Raw genomic sequence first — 16,701 nt, forward strand, 5'->3', positions numbered from 1 at the left:
TAAATCAAACAACAATGTTTCTGTCAGAAAGGCTCCAATTTAAAAAAGAAAAAAAAAATTCGGGGGAAAAGGGGGAGAAGTGGAAGGCAGCAAAACGGCTAAGCTTTGGCTTATAAACTTCACAGACAGGGTGAAAATGGACCCCGTTGGATTTGATCTTATTTTGATGGGCACAGGGTTTTTTAACTTGAGGATTGCTGGAAGGTAATGCTGCTGGTTTAGTAGAATAACAGCTTTTACGAACCAAGAGAATATTGCTTCTTCTGAGAAAAAGAACACAGGCAGACATGAAAGAGAGAGCTAAACACATAAAACTATTACAGTAAATGCGTGAGAAAGACCAATCCACGCCGCACCGCGCCGAACAGTAAGTTTATACCACCTCATCATGACTTACTGCACATTCGCACACAGATGACAATTTGAGAAATGAGAACCTCACCACTGCGAGAGTAGATATCACTTCTGCCTGTAATAACATTAGACTAAAAGAGCAAAAACGTGTTGCCATGTTTTCATCCGAATGGAATCAGCTGAAAGTTTCTTCAATCTGATCTCTTTACTCTCTATCAATCTTTCATCCCGACCAGCATGGCGGCTGTTTCCCCTCCTTTTTTTGTTAAGAAATGTTGAAAGGAGGACAGAAACAAAAAGAATGAAAGAAAGAGGAAAAAGGGTGGGCGTGGCGCTGTTCTGGGCCTACAGCATTAGACGACAGTTCAACATAAACACTGTTGTTCACTGTAAACCGTTTCAATGCTACTCATCAAAACCTACCAAAGCGGGATAATGTTTATGCCAGGAGCTCAACAATAATAAACAGGAATACGTAAGAAAGCGATGCCCTCATCAACAAATCTGACGCTGCCTTAAAACGAAGCCGTGGACTGTAGCACGCGCGCACCGGAGGGGTGGGGGGGTGGGATGAGGGCTACTGTAGGGAAACACCCACCCTGAGATGCCTCAAGTTCACTCACCGTCACTCTTAGTCTACCAAGACGCTCAACAAGTGACACACAAAATGTCAGGTCACACACGTACGCATAGCATAGTGTCTGATTGGGCTCCTTGAGTGAAAATAACACACATGCAGAGTCCTGATAGCTGCGGCTCACTTGGAGGCTTTTAGCATGTCATAACCTGCCACTGCGTACCTGAAGAGGGGATGAGAGTGTTTGAGAGATTTACATTAATATACACTTCTGTAATGACTTAATACAGATTATTCCATTTTTACTTGTTGGGGACAGCTATTTCTATGATTTGATTTCTATGAAAACCAAACAACAGATGACTGCATACTGCTTTTCAAACCTTTCGTATGCAGGTGAAAGTGAGCTCCTGTGTTGATACCAGAGCTGGGAGTCACTTTGTCATGTCTAATTGATGTCCTGAAAGCTAAGCTGATGCAGCAGGTGACAGAAAAGCCTGCAGGCACGCACTGATTAAGGCAAACGCTGCACCCAGAAACCAACATCAAATTTGTTCATTGCACGTATCCCGACATACTCTTGCGCACAGTGGCTGACACCTGGATGGATTTATTTCAGGTCCACTGAATTCAAAAGCTTTGGTCATGTGAAACCCCCCCCCCCCCCCCCCCCAAAAAAAAAAAAAACCCAAAAACTTCTGGCTGCTGCTGTAGGAGTGACCGTCTCTCTGACAGTGTTTGTTGTTTGTTTGAGGAGGAGCTGGCTTTGAAAAGGAAAACAGAGGTGCAGCTGCTGCGAAAGGGCTCTTTAAAAGTCGGTGAAGTACCGCCGTGAAAACGAATAACGCTTTTCATCTCGCCTCCTTTTCTCATTTGGCACACATTATGTCACTCCTTTCTTTCTCTCCATCTGTCCTCTTCCTCCCTCTTTTCACTTATTTTCACTCACTCAGACTCTTTCTCGTTCTCTGTGGAAAATTTAATGGCTTCCTGGGCTCAGAGCGAGACATTCTTTCACTGTGAACAATAATAACAAGAATAAGAGGCACTTCATACAACTCTCTCGTTCCCTCGCCAAGCGGGTATAACTGGGTGTGTATTCTGTAAGGCTGAGTGTGTGTCTGTATATAAGCATGTACACCACACTTGAAAAGCATTTGAAATGTTAAGACCAGGTACTAGATTGGTTAAGCCAAGTGGGTGAGCGCTTCATTTGTTATCATCAAAGTCTGCTTATTCAGTACTCAAAAGTAACTTGCACAGACAAGTGCTCGGGCATATACGCACTTCTGGAAAAGAAAAATGGAAAAAAAACACTACAGTGCAGAATGGATCGACTCTTTGTTCAGGTGAAGCTCGAAAATAAAAAGTGAAAAGATATCAAATGAAAGTTAATGAAATCTTGCAAGCAGCTGAAGGTGGATTGAAGAGAAAGGAATAAAATGCTGCAAGAAGAACCTGAGCTGGTTTGCACATTAAGGATTTTATTTATGGTTTTAGCAGATAATTGGACGGTCACAGTCAAACTCAAGTGCTTAGGAAAAGCTGTATATTGTCTGTGAGAATCTGCAAAATGCATGCATCCAGTGACAAGTTTGTCTTTTGTTTTTTTTTGTTAGCAAATGTGACTTTGCTCTCCTGTCATCAGACACACTGACAACACTGGATGGAATCCATGAAAGCAAGATAATTCAAATGAATGTTAGCGTTAACACACGAGAAGCATTGTGAAAGAAGAACAGTGGCAGAAGGGCCAAGACCTTTGGTCTCATTTAGCCTCCAACAGCTTCACCTTCTGCTCTCTACAGCTTGACATCACAGGGCCATGCAGGGCCAAAGAACCAGGGACAGGAGCCAGGGGCAGGATGTCACGTCAAACCCTGAACCCACCAGCCAAACCAGCAAGACTCTGTGGGACACTCAGTCCCAGCTTTGAGAACAAAGGAGAGGGTCTGACACTGGCCAGGCAACCCTCTGTTCCTGGCTGGACTCCAAGTCTTCAAGGACCCTTTAAGGCTACTCTGCAGGACCATGCCCAGTCTCTGGCACTGTTAAGAGTTTTCAAACCATTTCGCATGTAGCGTTTCCTTTGCAGAGATGTGACCTGGTTAAAAAACTCTCCTGCAAAATTGAAACCTGCAGAACAGTAAAGTTTGTAGCCTGACAGCCAAGTCCATTAGCGTGATGAAGAATGAGGGTAAAAGACAGGTATCGCTAACAGATCACAAAAAAGACCCACATGGGGCTCTTCTGCCCGCCTTCAGTGGCTCCCTGTGGCTTAAAAACACCCTTGATGACTGAGTTACTGTTACTAAATCTTTGCCTTAACTATATGTGGCCCACTCATGCTTAGGTGGGTAATCACCCTCCAAAGACCCATTCTGAAGCAGGAAAAATGGTGGAACTTTTCCAGCTTTTTGGTAAAAATAACATTTTTAAACTAATTTTAGTCCAATACTTTCATAGCAATACCAAAGAATCAATTAAATAAATAGCTTCCTGCAAAATAGTCACATGTGTTAAAAGATTTAAACTACTTACAACTATTAATAATGTCAATGGGCTAATATGAGCCTCAAATATGTTTTGAGTATCCATACAGATGTTTTTGCTTAAAAAATGTCTCTTTTGATATTCGAGGTTTCCAGCCCCTTGTGTAAAAGTATACAGCAAAAATAAATAAAAAAAATTCTCACAGTGCAATATAAACAATACAGTCCTACTCCTCAGGAAAATGGGAGTATGGCGTCAACAAGTGTGAAATTTAATACAGAAGAAACTGGTTTTACAATATTTTAACACTCGTCTCAGTGACCTGCCTTAGTAGAGCCTTTTATGCTTGCACTAACACTCTGATTATGTCATCATTACCACATGCAGACAGTACTCAAGGTGGGAATGGGAGATGCTTAGATCTCTTAGATTATTCGGTACATAGTAAAAACAAACAAACAAACATTAAGATCATGAATCATATATCACCTCAAAAAGCTCAGATTCTGAGTGTGAAAAACAACAACTCAGCATAAAACATGACAAAGGCCCAAATGGAGGGGCAGAAAAACTAAAGGAAAAGTCACAGTAAGTAATGGGAACAGAGGCTTTCTAGAAAAAGTGGCAAGGATGAAAAGAAGGGAGGGAAAGGTGTGCAAAATAGAGAGAGGAAGTTGTGTTCATGGGGCGTGAGTGGTGTCCAGCACAGTTCAGGAGCTGGTGTGTTTTTCTTTAAAGCAGCCGAGAGGCAGCGCTGAGATCCAGAAACCAGTAAACCTTCAACACAAAAACAGCGTAGGCACTGCCCCATCTAAGTGACAATTCCACAGCATCTCTGTGCATTATTGAATTACTGAGGCTCATATGCAAATCAGACAACACAAGACAGCGTGCATGTGCTCAGAGTACATTTGAATGTGTCTGTGTTCCTGTGGGATCGGGAAAGCCCAAAGGTGGGAACCGGGCAACCTTCTCACCCTCGTTCTGTGTTCCTCCCCAAGGGTAAAATAGGGCCGAGTGGGGAGTTTGTGAACAACACGCTGCAGAGGCAAACACACAAGAGCAGATATGGGGGGCTGGGGGTAGTAAATACCAGAGCCAGGAGGAGTTAGGTGCTGTGGTAACAGAGTTCACAGACAAACACTGTGATCAAGATTCAACACACAGACACACACACACACACACACACACACACACACACACACACACACAGCATATGTGTTCCATATACAGAGTCCCAAACTGAGAATTTGGACAAAGCACTATCCAAAGCAAGATGTAAATGGATAAAAAGATGTGGCACATTGCCATAATCCCCAACAAGACATCAGTCTCCCATGGGCAAGAACAAGCTCTGGGAACATCTGAATGAAATGACAGTGAAATAGAGGAATTAGCAGATGAATGAGAAAAAGAGAGAAAGAATGGGAAAAACTTAGCTAAACTAAAGCACTTGGAAAGACTCCTTTCTTTCATCATCCTCCTAAGCTATAGATATTTCAGTGGTTTCTGGTGTGAACTGAGGTTATGTTTGGGAGTCCTGGCTCCTCTGTGTATCCACATTTATTATTTGTGTCAGTTTCTACAGCAGGTAAACTGCAGTGTATATGCAGATTTCTGTGGAAGCATCCTGAACTCTTCTCACTGCTGAGTTATGGCTGCTGTCACCAGTGTAACCTCTCGCTAAACCTTTAATGTCTTCAGCAGCCTCATCCTCTCTTACTTCCCTGGATGTCCTCACCATCACTTTGTTTCCCTCACATGCTCTATTCACTCCATCAAATATACTGACTGTGTATGAATAAATTTTAACAGGAGCATTTGAGTATATACTCATGCTTGTGTTATACTCAAACCATCACTGATAAATGTTGCTAATCCAGATAAACTTATGGTGAATGAATTCCAAATTGTAATTTAGACTGTAATGTTAATTAAGGCAGGTGCTGGGATTTTATATAAAGAGATCTACAGGGCCCTTTGTGATTATATTATAAAGCTATAAATATTATGCAGCAAAAGAAAAACTATATTAGTACTTAATATTGGTATTTTACAAACAAAAGACATTACAGCATGTTGGTCACTGGCCTGAGACATGATGGGCAAGAGAGACAAAACTGAAAGAGTATAGAACAGAGATCTGATCTGAGATCTAAAAGGCCCAAGAAAGGAGAGCAAAGAGGTACATTTGAATTACAAGATGGCAAATCTCCAGCATATCAGTGTCGTAACAGGCCTCCTACTGTTGTACCAAAATGTTAAAATATAAAAGCATTTATATCAGAGTATAAAACACTTAAAGTCATTGATATGTGAATTCCAGTTTACAAAACCTCAACAACGTAGGACCCCAGTGCTGAAATTCAAATATATTGTCAATATAAAGTGTGATAACCATGATAAATGTGCTGTACGTGTGAGATAATGCGTACCTTATACCGCATCTTGGGGCAGGAGTGAATGTAAAAGCCCAGGTAGTAGTAGGACAGCTTGGGAGACTGTTTCTGCAGCTGCTTGGTAAAAGCGATCTCCCTGTGGCAGGAAACACACAAATGCACCTTGTCAGAGAGCTAAGTGTAAGGAAAAGGCTTCATGCTTTTTGAAACATCACATACTGTATTCAAGCAGCATACAGTGTCACTGCGTCTTAAAAGGATGGCTCGATCCGACATCACTTTCCTCATAGCTGGAGTTTGTGCACCACAGGGCACCAATTTCAATTTCCCATGTAGAAAAATCATGGTTGCGATTTACACAGTTATTTTATTGTCAGGTTAATTAGATTATTTACTGCAGTGTTTACTCTTCTGAAAAATATGAACCCTGATGATGAGCTGATTCGGAGTTTCGCACAGTTTTAACTGCATATGCAGGGATGCTGCATCAGAAAAGTATCAATTTTTAATAACAACGCAACAACAAAGGAATTAATAAAACATTCAAATTGATACATCAAAAAATACACCAACTAACTTAAAATGTGTTTTCACTTACAAGTTAGTCCATCAGCAGCATATAAATGGCACTTGCTGCTATGTCTAGAGCAGTGCCTAAGCTGAGGAAGTAAACACCCACACTCAAAAAGGCAGGTTTTTTTTTTTCACCTTCTTTTTGGTTTCATGTCATTACACAAAAACAATTGCCTTCTCTCTATCAGCCCTGAGCCCTGAAGCAGAGAAGAAGGTGCTGAAAAAGGAGGAAGAGAGTGTGTAAAATAAAGATTTAGAACTTGGAGGATTTATACACCACCTCCAAATACAGTAAATGTCTCGCCTGCTTTATTTTTCCCCAATAGCTTCTTCCTTAATTGCATCCTTTTACTGAAAGCCTATTTTCTCCTTTCTCTCGGCCGTTTCCTTCGCTATTCCATAACTAAATTCCAGCTCCTCTTTCCCCCCCCCCCCCCCTATCCTTTTTGTTTCACTCTTCCTTCCACTTCTGTGTTTCACCTGCTTAAATGAAGTGGGAGAATTCCCATTCTTACAAGACTTAACAGACAGAGAAAGAGGCCTTAAAATAAAATAGATGCACTGAAAAATAAGACATGGGACAAAGCAAGCCAAGCAAGGGAGGTGGGGGGAGAGAGAGGGAACAGGAGGAGAATATAAAAGAGGAGGGTCAAGAAAGAGAAAGGGACGGAGAAGAGAGGCAGCAAGAGAGAGGTGCTAGAAGGTCACCCGCTTGCTGCCAGGTTCCTGGGTTCCCATCCCCTCACCACAAAAGGGCCCGGCAGGCCTGAATCAGGGAAGAAGGGGGGGTCAAGAGAGGCGAGGGGCCCATTCACAAAAAGCCATAGGCCCCCTTCACTTGAGGCCTTCACACCCCCCACCTCCACCCCCATGGCAGCAGCTTGAGTCCGCCATTATCCCCTCTTCAGCCATCTGACACTCCAGCACAAGCCAATTATCAAGCCCTCTGCTCCTGCACAGCTTCCCTCATACTGATGTGCATACGCAAGCACACGGTTCATAATAATGCATGCTATGAGATGCTTTTTGCAGCTTTGCATGCACGTGGAAACATTTTGTTACCTAATCTTACAAGAACTGTGTTGAGCTTCTAGTGATGGGAAACACACAGATACTTATTTTATTGTGTCAGCATTTATGAGTAATCTATATAATATATATGTGGTTAAAAGTGGGGCCACTGCAGGAATTTTTGCCATTCGAGTCCATGTTGATTGGACTCAAATGGCAATTTTTGCAATTTTGTTGCAAAATACTGCAAACATATGTTTAAGTATTTTAAAAGTGGATATTTTTGTTATCTAGAATTATTTTTTTTTTATTTTTACTTTTCATAGGCTATGTGCGCATTCAACTACAAGACTGTTTACAGAAAAATATAAACACTCAATCAGATTAAGCCTGATTAAGAAATACAGTATATTTTGGTTTGAGATCATTGACGACAACATAATCAGGACATCTTCGTAAGAGAGATCCAGGTTTAACACCAGCTGTGTTCCCTGTACACAGTGCTTCAGGCACCTCATTATGCGCCTCTTTTCTTCCCCTCTTCCTTCTGTCCTCGGGGGCCTGTGGAAGAAGGAGCAGCACTCTTATGAGAAATTTCTCAACATCTCCCTCTCCTGTTTCTCCTGCTGAATCGCACATACAAGCATACTGACACAGCTAAATAGCGCGCACAGTGCTTTACTTGTTTTAGTATTGTTGTATTGCCTGACATCCAGGCGTATATTATTTCAGCTCTGACATTATCTAAACGCTACACGTGATTTGTAAAATGATAAGCGAGTAAATACACAAATCAGGACTCCCAAAGAGGTATTGGTGTAAAATTCCAGAACTTTCCATGAACTCTTGTTACTAAAAAAATAGAAAAAGAAAGGAAAATTACCAACATTTTTTTTTTTTTTTTAAACACTAGAATGAACTTGATTGCGGCTGAAAAGTTAAGTTTCCAATCCAACTGGGCCTGCTGTAGGAACGCCATCTAATGTAATGAATATATGCATATACCAGAGAGGGGGTGAGAGGGCCACATGCATTCTGTACAGCAAGTTTTGAACAGAGTCAGCCAGTCCAAGCAGACTAGGGAGTGTCCAAGACCTGATCAAAGACCGTTCTCTGGTGTCTGTAAACACGTGGGAGGATTTCAGTCCCGCTGGCTTCCTTCTCCAAGGCCTCCTCCACACGTCGAACACTCTGTGTTACTCTTTGAGTCAGACTCTTACAATAATAAGTGATGGAGGGGTGGGCTGTGTGTTTAGGATGACCGAGGTGTTCCCTCTATATGAGAAAAGATCCTGTGCGCGACTGCACATAAACGCTCACAACTCCCATTTTAACACCTGTGCACACCAACTTTAAAGCGAAGATCACCCGGTCCCTCGCATATGTGCAGAGAAATTTTTAAAAGCCTTTCTCGCATTACTGGGTTACATTTTAACAGGAAACGCCAGATATGTGCACCTATAGAGTATGCGTGAGTTCTCTTATTTCAACCTGGGAGAGAGAGAACTGTCATCAGCTGAACCGCAAAACAGAGCACTGCCTCAACCAATCAAGTGTGAAGAAAGAGGTATTTTTCCCTGACCTAGAGTACTGTGGCACTTATAGTATACAGTTCTAAAGATAAAATGTGGGAGGAACCAAATAGACCAAGAGTCAGGGGGAGAGAGAGAGAGGTTAAGAGGAGGGCAAACATGAGAGGCAGGAAAGTGAGAAAGCATCAAAGACAGAACAAAGACATTAGGGAAGAAAGAATGAAAGGAATAAGAGACAAAGCAACTTCTTTCTTAAAAGGAGCTGCATGTTGCATTTCGTAATCATTGCTGTGGTCGTTTAAGACCAACTGTAACGCACTCTATGGTGCTGCCGTGAGTAATGTGCGCACCGGTGAGGTTTTATTACGCCAAGCCCTTTAAAAACACCACTGGCATCATGTCCCAGTGGCTTACTTCTGTCTTCACAGCAGTTTTTCACGTAAACAGCAAGCACATTGTGTTTGAGTGCTGACAACAAACCTGAGAGCAGAGTAGGAGCCCAGAGACAGTGAGTTAAAGTCGGGATGGTAGTACAAGTAGACGGAGGACACACAGGTAGGCAGGATATCAATCACCCCCACTGCCACAATACGTCCATCCAGCCAGTACTGCTGGTGGAAGGAGCCGTAGCCCACCTCAGGCCCATCTGGAGCATATTCTGCCTGGGGGAAAGCAAACAGAGTGAAAAGTTTAAGAGAAAATAGTCACTGGTCAGAACAATAGCAGTACTCTAGTGCACAGTATAGTTTGCATGTAAAAATATATAAATCACAGAGGAACGAGAATGTGGTATTTAATAGCGCTCGTTTACTTTCTTGCACTGATCCACTTTCTTTTCTGCACACTCACACCTGTATGATGTTGTATTACAGACCGTGCTTCTCCCTGCCAGGCCTCACGCATTATGTGTGGGGGTGTACAGTAGCCTCACGTTCGGCCTGCTAATGGCTCCCAAATGTGGAGTGAAAGCAGGAGCAGAGTTGGGCTGTTGGGGGGGGGGGGGGGGGGGGGGGGGGGCCACTGGCCACAGAAACACTCCAGGAGAGGATTTTAATAAAAAGACCCTGCACGAGCAAAATCCATTTCACCAGGCGGTAGTGGAGTGTTGCCAAGCTTTCCTCCTATACATGTCTGCGTCTGCACTCCCCCTGCGGCACGAAAGAATGCGGGTGTAAGTGAGCACCCATGCGCCCGGGCCTCCCTCCATTAATGAAACTGTTAAGTTTTTGTAACACGTTGCGTTTCTCACAGGGTTACTGCATGCTGGGTTTTTCAATCAAGTCAGCTGACTTCTTTTATCCCAGAGGCTTAAATCTAGAGGCTTGGGGTTTGGGGTTAAAAGTCATATTAAGCAAGGGTATTGGTTTATGTTTGTGTATGTGTCTTTCTTCAGCGTACTAGTAACAGGATCCGTCTCCTTCTCCAGCCTTCATCTGGACGCAGTTAAGAAGCACAGACGCTGCTAGTTATCACAACACTGAGAGAGCTAGATCACTAATCCAGTGCGCCACTGGGCCTGCGCTCTGACCAAGTTAAACCTGACCAAATAGAATCTCTCACCCACTCCCACACCTCCCTGCAGCTCTGTGACCCCAGCAGACTGACAGTTTTCTTAAGAAGAACTGGTAATAAAAGTTATATCCCTTTAGGTCAGGCCTTTGGGTACCCAGGTGTAATTAACTGCCTGACACAATCAATACCAGAGGCCATTTTTGTGTGTGTGTGTGTGTGTGTGTGTGTGTGTGTGTGTGTGTGTGTGGATAGGTAATTTAATTATCCTTTCCTAACAGCTCCATAAAAGAGGCCACATGACGTTAGATGTAGATTATGAGGTTTTATTGAGATTTAGCTGCGACCGACAGATGATTTAAGAATAAAAATGAACATTTTTGGCAAACGGTCAGCTGGCGATGGTGGAGGACAACAATGACCACAACTCGATAAAGCACTGCCTGATGTGGATTTAAAAGTGTGTGTGCATCCATAGCTGGGGGAAACTGTTGGTCTGATGTTTTAGCGCCATTTATCACTAAAACACCAGAGGCTTTGTCAAAAGGAAAGAGCACAAGATGATTTTTCGTAACGCACGTTCAGCATACACACTTGAGCGTTATTATGAATGTGAGTGCTCATGCAAGAGTTGCAATGGCTGCCTGAGTGTGTGTATGAGAGTGTGTTTGTTTATAAGCTTGTACCGCGCTCAAGCCTGATCTTGTCAGACTGACCTGTGCATCACCTCAAACGACAGCTTAATGGTTGTGTCCTTGCAACTATGACAACAATCTAAACATTCCCTGGAACACTTCTAACCACCCCAGAGCTTCCCAGCAGCCCCAAATCACTCACATATGGCCTAAATACAGGGCTATGTGTGTAGCACGCTTGATAAAGCCATGAGGTGGTATACCGTGTGTTTATTTCAACCTGCTCAGGGAGACATTTAGTTAAACTTCTGCTGAATTAGAATAATTGGATTTTGTGAACCCTTCAAGGACAAAAATGAGCTTATATTCCCTTTATAGACACTTTATCTCAGACTTGAATGGTTAAGTTAGCTTTAAGGAAGAAGCCTAAAATAAAGACGGATGATGTGAACAGAAATGAATATGACAATGATTGTCTTATATTTCACTGTAAATTGTGCAAAGATAAACATAAATATATGCAATGTTTTAATTTAGCATAAGCAACACGTTTAAAAGGTTAGTTCAGGTTAAAAGAAATAGAGAAAAAGTTTTATGACTGTAAAACCAAGTGGTAGAACAGGGACATATCACAACTAAAAAGTTTAATAAGTAAATTTGGTGTTCAAAAAAAAAGTATCCTAGAGAGGCTGAGGCACTCAGAAGTATAGATGTGGAGAGTTTCACCACTCTGTAAAAGGCTGCGTGGGCAAGTAGCTCAGGAATTTAAAAAAAGTGTTTTACAATGCAAAATTCCAGAAATTTGGATGATAACACCACCTACAATGAGACGTTTTGCAGACTATTCTGAGATGCGACCAAGAAATTGGTCAGAGAAAAGATCCACCGATAAAAGTGCATTAAAAAACAGACAATACTGCAGAGGAAATCCCAACACTGGCTCAGCAGCACTTCCAATGACAACTGAAACAGTTTGTTGCTAAATGCACAATATTCTATTTTTGCAAAGAAAAAAAAACAAAACACATCAACGAGATCCAGAAATACGACCCCCACTGAACTAAATTCATGGATGCTGCATGCAGTTAGGGACCACCTCGCTTGAAAGCAACATATACGACAGCATCCGTGATGGCGCACAAAGCACAGGTAACTTGCACACCTGTGAAAGCACCATTAATGCTAAGTGATAATGTAATGATTATGGGGCAATACACTCTAAAAGGGAACCTCTTAGTCTTTCAGTTCAGATGTTTTTGTTGCATTTCTCAGTCCGGCAGTCTGCCTTTGTAGTTTCAAAGAGTTCGCTAAATTCGAGCAGGGTGCTGCAGTAGGAGGCCGCTGTTCCAACGGGTCTGTTTGTGAAATCTCTCCCTTTCTAGATATTTCACAATGAACTGTAATCAACTGTAAGTGGAAGCATTTGGGAAGCAACTCAAGAGTCAGACCATGTAAAGTTACAGAGTGGGGGTCACCGAGTGCTGAGATGAACAGTGCACAAAAGTCAAGTCTTGAGTTCCAAACCTCTTCTGACAGCAACATCAACGCAAAAACTGTCGGGAGCTTCATGGTGTGGTTTTCCAAGGCCAAGCAGCTCCTGTAGGTGTTAGGTGAAGGTGGTCCAGTACTTTTGTCCATACAGTGGATGCTGCAATCCAGCCATCTTTTTCAAGAAAGACCTTACTTATTTTAAAGCAGTTCTCTGGAACCTGTTTTTACTGAGTCATGCTAAGTTAAACTCTGTGCTTTTGTTTACATATTATTTTTGTCTGTTTTTGATTTGGTTTGACCATTACACAGCAGTCCCACCTTTCTGGAAATGAGTTCCTGGCATCAAAACTCACTATGATCACATGTTTTTTTTTTTTCATAATTCAATCAATTTCTGTGTTCCAACATTTGACAATGCCTCTTTGTAAAAATTTACGACCAAAAAGAATAAGGTTAAAATTATTTTTCCACATCCTTTTTTTGGTATATTCCACATAGTGATCAAAGTCTTTTGGAAAAGTCTGCATTTCTTTACATAGTAAAATAATTCTCTGACAAAATGCTAAGAAGGGAAAGACAGAGATGACCAAACTACAGAAGAAAAGACTGAAAGCCACAGTCCTGCACCCCTGTTACTGTGTAGGTTGTTTATTCATAAAAGGAAAACTGAATGAGGAGACAAATCCCACAAAACCCATAACACCCTGTGTTTCTCCTGCACTGAAGTGCTCATCATGTTTGGAGACAGGCAGAACCAGTGTGTTTACATTTCTGCATTTGTATGTAAAAGCATCTGAAAAACTCTATGGCATATTCTGTTAACTGCCACTTAGTTTCGGCATGAATCCTCTGCAGTTTTGGTGAAATCAAACAATTAGACTACCTGTGTCCCAATTACAATTTGGAAGTATGCATTTCTCATACATTTTTAAAAATGCAGGCTTATATGTGAGCTGATGAACCACAGAGTTTGCTGGTCCATGTGGTGAGTGTCTGTGTATTTTAATAGCACTCTGATTGGACACAGATGGAGGCCAACACGCAGAGCAACAGCAGAAATCCATGTATAATAATTCTGAAATGGAGAGCGTTTGGAGAGAGACAGGGGAGACTGAGATGAGAGGATGAAAGAAGGAAAGAAAAACAAGTTGCACGAGAGGACGCCGAATGAAAAGAGATGGCCTCCTCAACTGGCATAGAGGAGGGGACACTGAAGGCAGGAAAATATGCGAGGTAGTGTGGCACAGTTTTGGTGTGCACATGTGTGCAGAACTGTGTAATTCAGCTGCCTGGCCTCCAGCCTTGACGAGGTGATAAAAGCTTGTTTCCTATAAACACTAATGATGTTCATTAGCGGAGACCTGAGGGGGCCCACGGGGCAAAAGAGAGTGACTGCGTTTGTGTCAGTCAGTCTGCGTGTGCTCTGGACCTCAATCCCATTAAAGTGGCTGTTATAAGTACCCATCCTGGGTCTAATTGTTGGTGTAATTGTCCTGACCCAAGAGGTCCAGTGGTATTTCTGAAGCCTGCAGCTCAACAGGCCTGACAAGTGCTCAGTGATGCCTTACTGCAAACTTGCACCTCACAGCAAACACCACCAGATTAACCACCAATGCTCTTCCAGATCCTTCTGTATACAGATTAAAGCATCTAAAAATTTACACAGTAAACAGATTACGAGCAAGATTTCACTAATTAATGCACCAGAAGCTGCCATTAAATTTCTAATGGTGCCTGAATAATTGCTTCTTGTTAAGTGGGCCCACACAATCTCCTCATCAACCTGTAATTTGTACCACGCCACGCAAAGTAATGGGCAGTGGTATAAATGTGGTATGTTCTATCCCGTCAAAGCCAGAGGGAAGGACTGCTCTGAAGACCTTATGTTCAACACAGTTGCAATCTGGACACCACATTTACCATTTTCCTCCTTCGGCACCCCCTTTCACTAACACAGGGCTAAATTAAAACCCCTCCGATATGAAACAAAACCCCCTTTCCAAATCCCTCAGCTCCACTCAATCCAGCTGGAGGGCTCTCTAAGAGGCAGACCAAAGGTAGAGGGTTGGTATGTGCTGAAAAAGGGCAACTAGTTTAGATTTTCTTTCTTTTGAGTGAATGTGATGAGGAACTAAAAACCGAAACCCCAGGCGTTTTTCAAGTCATTATCATAATCTCCATGACAGTAATTTCAGGAAGACCCTCTACTGGTTGGGGCAAATCATTCCAGGTAACACATTTGGATGAACAGAGACATTTAAAAGCAGGGGGTTATTAAACTGTCAACAGGCCAAAGGAAATACATACCTCTAACGGTGAATCACAGAGAAATCTCTTGAACTGTGGAGGAAAGCAGAGGGGGGGACAGAGAGAAAAACAGTTAGCTCTCTGGGTCAGCAGCTCTTTTGAAAAAGGCATAAATGAAAACCATACACGTCTCCTTTGCTGTTCTATATAACTTATCCCTCCCTGTTTTCTTTCTACTCAGGTGTCACATTTCAAATGAAGCCCTCCATTCACTACGGGGAATTAAAAGGAAAACTGTATTTATACAAATGAAAACATTTACCCTATCAACTGCAGCTCGCACTACAGGGAGGACACCGTGACAGCAAAAATAAGCAGTGCTCCCAATGTCAAAATAGTTTCTCTCTCATTTAAAACACCACACCAGATATTGATTACTGGGGTGGGGGTGGAAAATATGTCATTTTTCTTCCATTCTCTCTACCGTTTCCTGGAGTTCATTTTTAGCAGTGGGGTTGAGAGCGGTGTCCATGTTTAGGTCCAAAACCGTTTTGTAATGACAACCAGAACGCCAAAGTGGTGACTGACAGATTTAAGTTTACTCAATGAGCACATAACACAGACCCTTGCTCATATTTTACAAAGACATGCTACAATCCAGCTGTGTCATTCGTTTGCAGATATGTTTACCTTGAGGTCCACTGTTTGAGGAGCAGAACATAGATCTATATCAGCACCAAAGTATTGTAAACACTGACAGTGAGGGTCCAGATGTGATTCCATAAACAACGATACACACTGTATTGCACGATGACCCTTATCCGCCAGCAAATGCATTTCCATTCATAATTATTTTGTGTTGCTTCTGATTCTATCCAACCAGCTAGGGCTTGAACGCTTGTTAAACGGTGATACTAATTTTCAGTCCATCTGATTTGTGCTGAAAATATTGTATTTTGTCATTATGACCAACTCATATATCAAAGTAATCTAATTCTTTATATTATGTCCTGAAGAATAACAGTGTAAACAAAAGCCAATAAAAATTAGCACTTGCAATTTTATTTCCATCAAAGTTGCTGACAATGAAATGAGACTACTTATTTTGTTTTTATAGCATCTAGACTGACTGAAGGCTGTGTTGGACATTTAGAGACAGATTATCTGTCTTTGCTTATTATTAACACGTAGGTTCTCTAGGAGTTGCCAGAATTTCCCAGAAGCGCACCAACATGCTCTGCTTGTGAGTAAGTGACTGAGTATGTGCACAGCAGTAAAGCTAGTAATCGTAATGACTGCTCAAGGCATGGTTCACTAGGTGGGGCAGTGCTGGCTTTAGTGCACCTCGCAAACCGAGCCAGCAGCCTGAGCTCATCCAACAGAGTGTGCGTTTCCTCCTGCATCTGCCGCAGTGTCACCAGCATGGGAGATGTTTTTGGCAGAGCGCAGCGAAAGGATGATGAACTGTCATCCGTCATTTCCACCATACCTTTGACTGACACCAACAACCATATTTACCATCTTTTAAACTCCATCACTTAAACTGGACTCTCATCAGAAAAATGACGACATCCATAAGAAATTTAAGTTGTAAAAATAAGCAAAAACTTTAAAATGAAGGATTGCAACAAAAGAAAAGACTTAAGCATAAAGCACTCAAAACAACAAAACTATTCATGCATTGCAACGGTGCACACAGCTCTTGCAGAGGGGTGTTGATGTGGGCTATAAAATTCTCACAAACCTTGTCCCCTGCGGTGCTGAATACTACAACAAGATGCCTTTCCCCTGGACCCAACCTCACACCAAGATGAAGTGGGGATGAACAGAAATCTATGGACTGATGATTCTCACCCTGCAACTTCCCAAATATTAGTGGA

General features: G+C 42.2%; 1 protein-coding gene across 8 annotated transcripts in view; it reads right to left on the reverse strand.

Annotated features, from left to right (window-relative positions):
* ate1 (arginyltransferase 1) overlaps positions 1–16,701 on the reverse strand; it is a 51,707-nt gene that overhangs the window by 15,811 nt on the left and 19,195 nt on the right. For 5 of the 8 annotated variants that reach the window (XM_082557678.1, XM_082557675.1, XM_082557673.1 and 2 more), the window contains 4 exons: positions 14,882–14,914; positions 9,420–9,601; positions 7,921–7,968; positions 5,860–5,959 (listed from right to left, as the gene is read on the reverse strand). In XM_082557678.1, the coding sequence (XP_082413804.1) occupies positions 5,860–5,959; positions 7,921–7,968; positions 9,420–9,601; positions 14,882–14,914 (363 nt within the window). The remainder of the gene's footprint in view (positions 1–5,859; positions 5,960–7,920; positions 7,969–9,419; positions 9,602–14,881; positions 14,915–16,701) is intronic. The other 3 variants (XM_082557677.1, XM_082557676.1, XM_082557672.1) reach the window with 1 other exon arrangement.

This window comes from Aulonocara stuartgranti (assembly GCF_965226115.1).
Source record: "Aulonocara stuartgranti genome assembly, chromosome: 13".
Lineage (NCBI taxonomy): Eukaryota > Metazoa > Chordata > Actinopteri > Cichliformes > Cichlidae > Aulonocara > Aulonocara stuartgranti.